We start from the raw sequence: 13,470 nt of genomic DNA on the forward strand, positions 1-13,470 counted from the left end.
ATGTAATGCCCCCTGTAGGTTAGAACAGGTATATGGAATCCGTTAAGGGTGCCGGCAATAACTCGCCTAATCTTCGCAAAGGACATCGTGGGATCCTTAACGTCCACCAACTGATGTAGGCAGACGGGTCGCCCGTTTCACGTCCATCCGAAAAACGGCGCACGCATTGATCCCTCGTCTTGCCTGCGAGACACCAGGTTGACAGTTTATAGCTGGGTCGACATTCGAAACCAGCCGCGACAGCTTGAAGGTGAGTATGCGTACATCTCGGCCATCCTTCCAGCCCCATTTTACCAAGCGGCCATTTCTATATCATCCTGTAGGTTATTGCGTGTTCTTCGAGGGAGGTTCTTCATGTTTCAACAACTCCAATTAATTGGAACAATGTTCAGGTTGGAAGGTTAAATTTTTTTTTAATGTAAACTACAGCAAATCATCTTTCTTATGGTCTCATCAAAAGTGCAGTGTTTTTTAAGTCATATGAAACGAGTCATTTTAAAACACCACTCAAGATGTTTTTAAAATTTTTTTATTGTCTTCCCTGATGAAATAATGAAGCCGAAGAGTTCAGGGTGAGAACAGCCTCGGACAATCACCTGTTTAATATTATTATCGTGTTTCTTTCTGTGTGGCATTAAATCATGGTTTTATTGTCCTGCCACAAATAATATGATTAGAATGTAAAATTGAGTAAAGAATTGATTTGGAAAGAGCTCCTTTGGTGTCTGAAAGGTGCCTTTGGTCGAGTGCGAGGCCCGTGGGCTTTGGAATGCCGTGTGATTGCCTGTTTTGTCATAATAAAGTGGAATGTTGTGATCTTTGCATCAGTGCTCCTCTCCATACATCATCGCCTTTTACGGGGTCTTCTTTGTTGAAAATCGGGTCTCCATCTGCACGGAATTTATGGATGGTGAGTGATGGGGTCAAAGTAACAATGTTCTTTCTCATGACCTGCATTGTTTATGGTTCTACTTTGAGTTGATGTAAGTGCACTGGTCTCTGTTATGCATTACTGTCAATTTCTTCTCTCGACCCTCCCTCCCCTCCCCACCCCACCCCGATGCTTGCAGTTGTTGTGGTTTTCAATTGAGAGCTTCGGCCATTTCTTTTTTTTTCTTTTTCTTTTTGCCATTTGGTTCGAGCAGCGGTTAGCGGTATATCAAAACGTTGCCAATTTTGGATATGGGTTACAGATCTGCTTTCATAGGTTGAGGGACAGGTGAGAAGTGTATAATGCATGGCAGTCATGTTTGCTTGCGAGGGAAATAATCTGTCTACATGACGTGTTTACATGAAGCGTAACCTTGAATGCCGCCTCCCCGAACACGCATGGATCACCAAGTTTTCGAGGCAGGCTTTAAACCGGGGAACTGAGTCGAGGCTCTTTTTTTTTTTCCTCCCAAACGGTGGTCCACAAAATGATGACATTCGCAACATTGAAATGTTTGATGTTTAAAAAAACAAATAAAATCCCAGATATGAACAATATGTTTTGGAGATTTATTTAGTGCGAATAATCATGGATAAATGAATGGAGATGTGCAGGTATGTTACGGCAGGATGCCCTTGAGGTACGCATAGTCGCCTCTGAACAGCCTAGCTTGGATTAGATTCCCGAGCGAGTTATAAACCGTCATCCAGGTGTTTCACAGATAGAGTGATCCATCTATGTGTGTGCCATCCCTCGGACGAGCGTTAAACGGGCGTCTCATCTGCCGGCATTAGTTGCTGGACGTTAAATATCCCACGGTGTCCTTCGCAAACAGTAGGCGAGTTGAAAAATAGTCAAGAGAAGATTAAATTAAAAGTGGAATTTCCAGTGGTAATGTATCACACACACACACACACACACACACACACCTGTTGGCGACAATAGTAGAATGGTTTATTCAGCTGGTAATAATAACAAACTCAGCCAGCCATGTGAAATGACCATGTGAGGTACTGACTGGGACTGATGTCCACCGAAATAAGCTGACAAGAGAGTTAATAGAACATCTTACCCCACGCAGTGTTCAGGTATATAATTCATTTGAAATAAAATAATGATTTTAAAGGTCATGAAAGAAAAAATTCCTGAAGTCTACCGCCTTTGTGCAGTGTCTTATGTACCACCTTATTTAACACATTACATTAGTTATTCATGCCTGTTGTTTGTGTCCTTTATGGCTTCCTGTTTGGAATGATTTTCAATTTTGTTTGACTGCCAGGTAGGCAGACAGTTAAACAATTATGTCACTCCGATCTGCACATGTGAAATCGGCGTAGGATTTACGTATTAAAATGCTACAATCTGTTTCGTGTAACAGGGCAGTTAATGCTTCCACAGTTGTAAACTATATGTTGATCAAGTTGTAAAACAGCCTAACCTAAAGGTAGCTCAGATATAGGTTGTGAAAGTGTGAGCAGGTGGCAGTTGGTCGTTGTTTCAAAAGGTAGGCCACACGTTTTTTTGTTGTTTATTTGTACGCATAGTTGAGGCTCATGGAGGAGTTCGAACCCAGAACATAACAGAACGAAAAGAATAATAGAAAATGGGGGTGATGGAGCATGCCAACAAGTCAAGAGAGTCGAGGGTCAAAATACAGGGAGACTTTGAGAAATAAGGGATGTGGGGATGGATGAGGGCTTTTGGAGGACACGAGGTGAACAAGATTGATCGAGCCGCAAACTCTTGATTCTAGAAGTGGAAGCAAAGACTGGAAACCCGGAAAGAGGTGGGCTTGGGGAGGGTTCATGGGGGTAGAAAAGATCATGGTTTTGGATGGGGGTGTCCTGATATGGTGGTTAACAGTTGTCTTAAATCCCTGGAGGGAATAATGAGATTAAAGAGACTGGGAAAGTTGGTTCCACAGGTGGGAAAAAAAAGAGGAACAAATGAGTGGAGGTGACCAGCTAGTCGAGATTTTGGGAGTTTCACCAGAAGGGGCTCCTGGCAGACTGTGTGTTGTGCGGCGCAAAGAGGTTTTGAGCTGTTAAACAACAACGGTTAGTCGTCAACATTCTTGTCAAGTTATATGCCCACAATGCAGGCCAACAATTGTACCACCATTAGAGAAAAATACACCGAGTGGCATGCCCTTCATGGAGCAAGCCTGAAGCAAAATGGCCATAAGATAATCCTACAGCCTGAAGAACAGAATAAACAAAGTGAGCAGAAGTGATTGAGAATCATACAAGTGTTCCAATTGTTTTGGTAATGGTGTTCACATTTTTTTTTTTGTGTTTCAATATACACGTTGGCACCAGAAGTACAAGTGAAAGTTACGATATATAGGAGGCGGCATTCAAGACTATGCTTCATGCAGTGCACACGTCATGTAGATCATGACATTTGGTCAGGTCAGGTTCGGGAGCATGCACCGGAGCAGCTCGTCGCTGCATCCACTTTCCGCCGATACTCCGGGGGCATCCATCTGGCCACCTCTCAGGCAGATGCCTGGCTCATCCCCATCTCCTTGAGATGCCGATCAACCTGCTGCAACCATGAGGCACGTGGTCGGCCTGTTAGCCTCCTCCACTCACGAGGCTCCCTCGCTGAGAGAATCTGGTGAGCAGGATCAGTGTAAGGACAATGAGTCACATGTCCATGCAGCCGTAGCTGATGCTCACAGAATATACAGGTCACAAATCTCATCTGAATCTCTCTGAAAGTGTCTGGCTTTCTTCTTGGATCTACGGTGCAGTAATTGGTCTTTATTTTGATTAGCAACTGCTCATTGGACATAAAGTCCGGCCAGTGATAGCCAAGGATTCTCCGAAGAGACCGAGTGCTGAAGGAATTAAGTCTCCATCTCAGATCCTTGGTCAGAGTCCAAGACTCACATCTGCAGAGCAAGAAAGGAAGCACCAAGGACCTGAAGACTCAGATTTTCGTCTTCCTACTTAGGTACTGACGGCACCACACCCCATGATCCAGTGAATCGATGACATTCCCAAAAGATGCACTGCAACTTGATCTCTCTGACATCTTACCCAGAATCCAGTCCATACAAGTACTGAAAAGCATGGGGGCCAGTACGCACCCCTGACGAACTCCAGTAACAACTGGAAATAAGTCGGAGATGGTACCACCACATCTCACAGCACTCTCAGTACCAGAGTATAGTTCAGACATCAGATTGATCTGTTTTGGTGACACCCCGCGAAGACCAAGAATCCTCCAGAGGGCATCCCGATTCACTGAATCAAATGCTTTGCAGAGATCAACATATGCTGCAAGCAGCCCCTGCCGAAACCCTCAACTGCATTTGGTGAGGACCCGAACAGCGAGGATACGGTCAATTGCTGACCTGCTTTGGTGTAAGCCTGACTGCTCTGGGTGCTGGTGCTCAAGCAGATGGTGGCGAACCATATGAATAATTATCCGAGCAAAGACCTTGCCCAGCACCGAGAGCAGCGTCACCACTCGGTAGTTGTTTCAGTCCTGGTGATCAGCTTTCCCTTACCAGAGAGGGACAACAAGGCCCCTCTTCCAGTCAGTTGGGATGATGCCTGTGTCCCAGGCAGAGCATAGAACTGCATGCAATAACATGAATACAGCATTTCCACCAGCCTTGCGAAGTTCAGCATGGATGCCACAGATGCCAGAAGCTTTTCCCCATTTCAAGCGGTTCACCGCAACCTGTGTTTCCACAAACGAAGGTGGATCACAGTTTATTGGAGGCTCAGCAATGGGGATAGTAACACCCCTGACATCCAACTCGACAGCTGGTGGATCGGCCTGGTACAGCCGCTCAAAGTAACTGCTCCAGTGGGCCTTCACTTTGGACTCCTCTGTCAAGAGCCTAACACCCTACGCTCTAACTGCAGTACACTGAGGGACGGGTTTGGAGGAATGCAATGCATGAATTCCCCTGTAAGCAGGACGAGAATCACTTGACCACAGTTGATGCTCTACCTCCTCACAGATTCCTCGCACCTCGGCCTCCTTGTCCATTGCCAGTGCATGTACAGTTTTACGCCTCAACTCCCTGAACAGCTCAGCTCTACCATTAAGCCTGGGAACTGTGACTCTGGTCAATGGTATCCAGTGTCCCGAGAGACAAAATTATTCTTCGCCTTCCGGTGAGTTCCAAGACATCCACCGGCAACATTAAGGATGGTAGCCTTGAAGGCACTCCTCCACAACTCTTCAGGATTCCCCAATGAACCCAGACCCCCCAAATCTCCACTCAGCCTGTTCGCAAACTCTTCAGCTACCCTCTCATCCTTGAGCTTGCCAACATCCAGCCAAGGCTGGGATGGTACCATTCTCCTGGATTTAAGCTGCAACTTCGGAGTTGCTTTTTTTTGCGACCACAAACGTGTGTTCGGTTTTTTTTTTTGTATACCTTGTCGAGGCTCGTATGAGAGCTAACACACAACGCACATCAAGGGGGGCATGAGACAGGAGGGGAGGGAGTGGGAAGGACAAAATAGTGGGGAACAGAGACATTTGGAGATCTGTGGAAAGGAGAGGGATGGGACGGGGAACATGGGGAATAGAAGATGGACATTACAGGGACTTTCAGGAAGGAAGCAGGGAGTTTGAAGGAGGTGGGCTTGGGTGGATTATCGGGGGTAGAAAATATTGAGAATTTGGATGGGGGATGATAAGAGGTGGTGGTGAACAGCTGTTTTGAAGGCCTGGAGGGAAGAATGGGAATGAATAGAGTGAGGGAGTTTATTCCAAAGGCGGGAAAAAAGAGGAATGAAAGAGTGTAGGTGAGCAGTGATTCGTGATTTTGGTAGTTTTACCAGAAGGGGGTTGTTGGCGGACCTTGAGCGCCCTGCGGAAATGTGGTGGGGACAAATCGCAGAGAGAGCGGGGGGAGGGGGGTGCGAGGCTGGAGAGGAGACGGTAGAAGACAGAAAGACCACCGACCAACCTGCGGTGATTGAGTGAGAGGCCCAAAGACTCAGCCTCATTGCGGGAGATGCCAATGATCCGAAATGCCTTGGTTTCTACAGCGTGAAGCCGAGAAAGGTGGGAGGCAGGAGCACCAGCCCAGAGGGGAGAGCAGTACTCCATCAGGCTGCGGACAAAAGCTTTGTAAGTGGTCAGGAGCTCAGGTGGGCCGAGGAAGGACTTTGCACGGCGGAGGATTCCCAGTCGGCGACTGGCTTTGGAGGCGAGGTTTGAAATGTGGCTTTCCCAGGAAAGGTCATGGCAGATAGTGGACCCAGAAGCTTGGTATTGAGGAACTCAGCAGTCCGGTAGACCCTGCAGTTAAGGATCAACCTCCAGCAACATTAACGAGCACATGGTCCATCTCCTTGGCCGCACCACCAGAGTTGGAATACCCAGTCCAGCGATGAGCCTGTGGGTGCTAAAACCATGAACCAACCACCATCAGTCCATTACTTCTTGCAAATTCAAGGAACTTATTGCGATTTTGGTTCACATTTCCAGACCCATGGGGACCAACACATGTCTCATAATCATCCCCATCAGTTCCAGTCGATGCATTGAAATCACCCAAGACGAGAAGAGTATCTCACCTGGGGCACTGATCAACCACAGACTCGAGCGTGGCATAGAATGCTTCTTTCACGGTGAGATCACTCGCCTCACTCGGAACACATCCAGAAACCAGGGAAACGAAACCCAAGGAATGACAAATCCTTAGTCTCATAACACGCTCGTTGACTGTTGTTACCTCAATTGTCATTGCAGTCAGCTTATTGGACACGGCTACAACACTCATCAGGCATGGTAACCATCAGAGCGACCAGACCAATATTAGGTGTAACTACTTTCCATGATCTCGCCACTATCCGGTCTCCGAACATGAGAGTGCTGCATTAAGGCCCGGTCACACCTTGACGTTTTAGCCAGCGATGGCAACGTATTAAAATGTATGTAAAACGCTGGCTTACGTTGAACTTTTGATGTTTTTTTTTTAAAGATTCAGACGTATTCATAGCGACTTGGTCTTATGTATAACACATTGGTAACGGACACAGAACGTTTCGTTGTGTTATAGATAACTTATACCAACGAATGCTGAACCTGTTGTCGTGCGTTGCACGCATCACCGACGATGTCGTGACGTAGCCTATTAAAAGGCTGACGCACAACGATTCGAATCATAACTGCCGTAGAAATGGAAGTGACAACATCACGGTCACACCTTGGCGATCTTGCCAGCGTATGCCGACCTAAGAAAAATGTGTCTAAAACGTTGGGGCACGTCAAATACGGTATGAGTAAGTTTGGTATACGTGAGTAGAACACTAAAGTACGCTATCATACGTCATAGTAAGTAGAGTACGTCAATAAATTTTAAACATGTTCAAAATCTTACGACGTACTCGGCGTATGACACACGTTCCGCATGCGATGGGGATAAGTTTTACACACGATATGTGGACGCTTACACACGTCCACAAAGGCTACTTATAAGCTACTCATAAGTCGAAACACGTCGCGGTAATGTCTTTTTTACACGCAACTTATTTCTAACTTATGTTTGACGTGCTTTGAACCAATTATTTACGTAGTCCCAACACACATCGACGTATGTAGACGTATTCCAATGACGTCTTCTGGTCGACAAAAAAAAAAAAATTAACATGTTTCTAGCTTACAACTGCCATCTAAAGACGTGTTCCCAGCGGTTTTGGGAATTGGTATAGAAAAATGCTGCTCATAAAAGGGAACCCAACAGTGTTTTCGAGTCCTTTTTGAGTCGATGTCCATGTCAGCAGTAACAATATCAGTATCAGTATCAGTATCAGTATTAGTATTAGTAGTAGTTTGTTCATGTTGGCAGTAGTAGGTGAGTGTGAGGGGGAGGGTGTGGGTTATGATGGATCCTCCTTGCGTCCGCGTGTCCACGGGTAGGAGACATCTTTGCACCATTGTTCGAAGTTGTTCGCGGCTAATTTTTTATGGGGCTTTTTCAACAATGAGCTATAGCTTGTTTTTACGATTTAGGTCTATTCATAACGGGTTGGACAAATGCACAATGAACTAATAATGTGCAGAGAGCGCTTTGATTACTTATAGATACGGTTTACCAACGAATAATTATCGTGTAGCCGGCGTTCACAAACTATGCCCAACGATAGCCTAACTTATCCATATCGTGTGGCAGTTTATCTTTGCCGGTGACGTAGGGTTTGCTATTCATAGGCTGCCACTCAACGATTTAAATGGCTGCATCTCCACTATTGAAAGTAGACGCTTGCGCTCAACAATTGGATTTTTTTTACACTCAACGACTTTTAAACGGTACCACTCAGCTATTTTCATTGTTTACGATGAACGATTTAAATTTCTGTCACTCGCCTTTGTTTTTTGACGCTGGCGCTCGGAAATTTTAATCGTTTCTATTGAACGTGCTAAATCGCTCAAACCCCACGATTGAAAGTAGACGCTTGCGCTCAACAATTGGATTTTTTTTACACTCAACGACTTTTAAACGGTACCACTCAGCTATTTTCATTGTTTACAATGAGCGATTTAAATTGCTGTCACTCGCCTTTGTTTTTTGACGCTGGGGTTTGGAAATTTGAAGCATTTCTTCTGAACGTGTTAAAATGCTCAAACTCGACTATTTTAAATAGACGCTGCCGATGGACAATTGGAATCATAGCCAAGCTAGACATCGAAGTGTGAACATCCTCGTCATGCCGAAGAAAAGTTTGAAGAATGCTGCAAATAATGCTCCAGGAATGCTGTCCTGGCCGTGGCCGTGGACGCTGATGCAAGGACGATCCATTATACCGACGTCTTTCAGCCTATGAGTAACTTAAAAGTAACGTCTGTCGATGTGTGGCAACGATCGCGTAACGTGCCAACAACACGTTAATCATAGGTTAGAAATAAGTTTCGGGTACGCTAAACATTACCTCGGCATGTCTCAACTTATGATTAACTTACAAGTAGCATGTGTTGACGTCTGTCAACGATCGCAGACCGTGCATACAACTTGTGGCCAGCGTAGCGGAACGTGTGAGTCATACGCCGGCATACGTCGTGAAATTTCAAGCATGAAAAAATTTGAGGACAACCAAAAAGTACAACGTTTAAAGCCAGCGTACAATGACGTATGGCAGTGTTTTTCAGCGTGCTCTCAATGTTATCAAAACTTACCCATAACGTATTCAACGTGTGCCAGCGTTTTAGAAAAAAAATTCAAAAATCGGCATACGTTAGCTAAAACGTCAAGGTGTGACCGGGCCTTTACCGATTTTCAAATGATTCAGCTCAGAAGCCAACAGAGACGGGTGATCATCCTCTCTTAGGGTTAGGGCATTCCAGGCACCCACCTGAAGGGACCGCCTCAAGTTAATCCAAGGAGACCACCGTCTGGTGGACGACACCTCAGGACCACCCTGACATACTCTACCGCAATCTGACTCGGGAAGGTTACCCCATGGTTTTCTTCCTATCATCAAAGAGTGGGGGTCCCGAAGACTTTGCCCAAATCCCATCATCCAGTGAGCTGCCCTGCGGAGGGAAGCTCCACAGGAAGTACTCCCACAGAGTAGCTTTTCAATTTTCTTTGCATTTTTGTTGTGTTTTGCGGATTGAAGGGTTTTGTGGTGGCCAGAATGCAAATGCTTCCACCAACCTCCTCGAAAAATGTAACCCAACTGCAGGAGGACATCCGCAGATACAGTTGGTCACCATATATGGATGGCTCTTGGCTCACAATTTTGCTCCTCCGCCCTTTGACAGGTTCTGTTTTTAATCCTGCCTCGTGCAATATCATACCCCCTCCTCACCAGGAAACCTGGTGGTGTAGAAGGTTTAGTCACCGACAAACCATCTGGTCCAGCGGGCCTTCACTTGATACCTATAGCAAGTCACAGATCTGATCTGGCCTGACCTGACAATATGACATTAGAGCAATTGCACAATTGTATTTATTTTGCTGTGTAATCTGTATTTATTATGAGTAATAAATTATTGTGGATAGGCTTATTACCCCGGCAGAATTTAACTTTCTCTCCTCGTTTAGGTGGTTCATTGGACATCTACGGGGTCATTCCAGAACCAGTCCTTGGGAGGATTGTCGTGGCGGTAAGACTTCTCCTCGCGCAAACCCACCTCTTTCACTTGAGCACTGTCTCGTCTGTGTTTGGCTTTGTACTTGCTTCTCATAACTTGAACTTGTTAATACTTTCGTACCTTTTTCAAATGATGTTTTCCATCAAATCGACTTAGTTTTCATCTGGGAATGAACTGAAAACAGGTCGATTTGGGGATGGAATCTGTCGAGCTGTTGTCCGCGAAACAGTTTTGACTTTTACTTGTGGTTTATGACACTTGCTTGTGGTGGAGTAGAACCTTTAAAAACAACAAAATGGTAACTATGAACCTTTTGCACTCAATCCATTTAGTTGTACTCAGAGCTGCAAACAAAGGTCAACTCTAAGTTCTTAAACAAAATATACCTCGGGTTGATTTGAAAACGTGAGAGAGAATGTCACATTTACCATCGGCGCAAATGAGCCAATTGATATTTAAATAACCCTCTGTTATTGAACGTGCTTTGCTTTGAATAGCACAGGCCAGGAGTTATAATGGGGCATGATTCAAGTTGCTGGCGAATCTGTAGGCAAACATTTGATTGGGCTGGTATCAAAGGTTGACAAGGTAGCCAGCACTTTGCACCACCGCTTGGTTGTGGCCACCCGTGAGTCAAGAACTCGGACAGCTTCATTGGAAGGCCCGAGGACCAGGCCTTTTTGACAGAATGATGAATGTGGGTAGCCACCGACTTGTAACGGCTGCTGGCACGTCTTGCATAGCTGTGCAAGGCTAGCGGCAGGTGTGCAATAATCAGGCTTGAGCAGTCACAGTTGTGTTCCTGTCAGAAGTTTCATGAGCTTAAGCCTGTTCCTGTTGTCCTGCGTTGCTGTTCCTGGCTCCACCACATTGCTTATTATTCTAGTTCGTTACACCACTCTACTATATTTCCACAGCACCAAAACTGGTGTGTTTGACCGCTGCAAGAGATATATGTACATATGTTTTCCACTGGACTGACGAAAAGTTGTTCAAACACACGTGCACGGCTCTACAAGGTAGATTGAACATTCCTCACTGGATTACCGAAGAGACTTGCATGTGGAGCAACAGTTGAATGTTTGAGTATCGTCCCTTTTTGGTGGTTGTTGTTTTATCAAGAGCACTGTTGGGCAGCTCTGGTTGGTATAAAACTCTGGTGCTGCACTTGTTAGCTGCTATAAATGGAATTGTGTCAGCCTTGCCAGGTCTCATGAACGTGATGTCACGTGGGTGTGAGGGTTACTTGTGAAAGGCTGACACGTGTTATAGCATTCGAAGCCTTAAAACAATGATGAAACCCCTCCAGGTACTTGATGCCGTGATGCTTGATTGACAGATCCGTTTTCAAAAACAAAACAAGGTGCAGTGGTGTGCACCTGCTGAAGTGCGTTAAAATACACTTTTCTATTTGTACGGTGTCGAGGCTCGTGGAGGAGACGGAAAACACAAGTTGTGAGCGCCAATTTATCCAAAGAGCAAATCGAGAGTCGTATGTTCAGTTTTGCCTGACATTAATGATTTTGTTGTTGTTGTTGTTGTTGTTGTTGTTGTAAGATTCAAATGTTTAAATTATTATTAAGAAGTTCTGGAAAAATGCAAGAAATTCCTCAGTTGTAGCGTTCAAGGGAATTACCGAAGTACAATCGACCGTCCACCATCTGCGAAAAGTGCCGATTACTTTTTCAGTTGACAATTCTAGAAAAAGTAATAAAATCCATTAAACTTCCTTAACAAAGGTTGTGATTGTGGGAACATTTCTAGTCTTCATGCTATCAGTGCCTGGTACTACTTGCGCCAGGCGATTGCTGAATACTGGACGGCTGGTAAGTTACCTTCCAATATCCAGGAATCATCAACAGCCTCAGGCGGATGAAAAGAGAAGGCTGTCCTCCATATAAGATCAAGATGCTATGTTGGTTGTTTCCCAGACTAAAAGGGACTGTGCAGACTGCTTCCCAACTTGCAGCCGTGGCAAGTATGCAACAAGTGAAATGACAACAGAGAGACGTTCCATCCTGAGAAAGAACACGTACGGATCAAGGTAACATGAGAACTTTGCCAGAGACCGAACAAGGTATATAATTGGTTAAAAAATTCAAAGTGTGAGGATGCAACCATCTGTGGTGGCAGCCAGGCTAAACCATGAGATAGCCAGGACAAGACAGCAGGGATATAGATGGCTATAAGATATGGTACATTGGAGAGGAACAACGCAAGCCAAAAGGACCTTATAAAGCTGAAAATAATTAAGGATCTGGCTGTGTTTTGTGCAGCTATTAGGCAATCGGCCGATGACTAATCTTGGTTGTATTGCAGCTTAGCTACAGAAACATAACCAGAAACATATCAGCATATGAGACCACAGAAGACACTGATACAGAAAATGAATAAGTTTTCATGAAAATCTGCAGGAGATCGTAAACCTGTTCCCAGACAAGCTAGCTCATGACATGCTGATTCTTTCAGAAAACTTCATTGCAAATACGAGCACAGATTACAAAGGTTGAGGGAGGACCTACAGTGAAGATGGACTTGGTGAAGAAGCAAATGATAGTAGTTCCCGGTTAATGCAGTTTTGCAAAGAAAATTGTCTTGGCATCACAAATAATCAGTTCATGCAAAAGAAGAGGATGATCATCTGACGATTTCCTGATAGAATTACTGAAAACATTTGAAGACTACGTTATCACCGGATTGAATGACTCGGAAGGCAGGGCAATTCATCAATTGTGTGTGCCGTCCCTCGGATGGACGTTAAACCGGGTGTTCCATCTCCCAGCATTAGTTGTTGGACATTAAAGATCCCACGGTGTCCTTCGTGGAGAGGAGGTGATCTATGACCGACACCCTGGACAAATTACATATTTCTGTTCTAACCTACAGGGGACACGGCATCAGCGGTATAGCTGCACCCCCAGAAAGTGATGCTTCCCGAAGCAACGTGCTGCATCAGAAATAAGAAGAGGAATGACTTTATGACTTTGCATTCATGTACAAGACAAGGTCATACACAGCTGCAGATATAGACTCAGATCACTTTCTGTTCGTTTACAAATGCCGGTTGAAATTCCTTGTTTTAAAAGGAACCTCTCTCTCATTTCTTCACAGTTTCATTGAAAGATGAGACATGTCAATAGTTCAACACTTTTTTTTCGATACAAGTTTGAAGCTTGTGAAAGAGCGAGATGACGCTGGGTAAAAAAAGGTACCAAACTGGCAGTGGGGAAGTGTGGCAACAGTTGGACACAACAAAAAAGGAATGAACAAACAGAAAAAGAGGAGAGAGGAAGAGAGAAACAGTCACTGCAACAAGAGGGTTGGGTTTGATTAGCTTTGAGGGTTAATGGAGTGAGAAAAGATTGTGGTAGGAATTGGGGGGGGTGACATGAGATGGTGGTGCACCGCCTGTTTGAAAGCCTAGAGGGAAGACTTTAATTCAACCTCCTCAGGAGGATGTTTCCGTA

General features: G+C 45.0%; 1 protein-coding gene across 4 annotated transcripts in view; it reads left to right on the forward strand.

The window, feature by feature from the left end:
• The window catches only part of MAP2K5 (mitogen-activated protein kinase kinase 5), a 307,732-nt gene that overhangs the window by 148,536 nt on the left and 145,726 nt on the right, over positions 1 to 13,470 (forward strand). For all 4 annotated transcript variants that reach the window (XM_085849335.1, XM_085849333.1, XM_085849334.1 and 1 more), the window contains 2 exons: positions 829 to 910; positions 9,954 to 10,015. In XM_085849335.1, coding sequence (XP_085705461.1) covers positions 829 to 910; positions 9,954 to 10,015 — 144 coding nt within the window. The remainder of the gene's footprint in view (positions 1 to 828; positions 911 to 9,953; positions 10,016 to 13,470) is intronic.

The sequence above is a fragment of the Eptatretus burgeri genome, chromosome 12 (assembly GCF_056783735.1).
Source record: "Eptatretus burgeri isolate ZD-2024b chromosome 12, Ebu_testis_v1, whole genome shotgun sequence".
In the NCBI taxonomy this organism is placed as follows: Eukaryota; Metazoa; Chordata; class Myxini; order Myxiniformes; family Myxinidae; genus Eptatretus; species Eptatretus burgeri.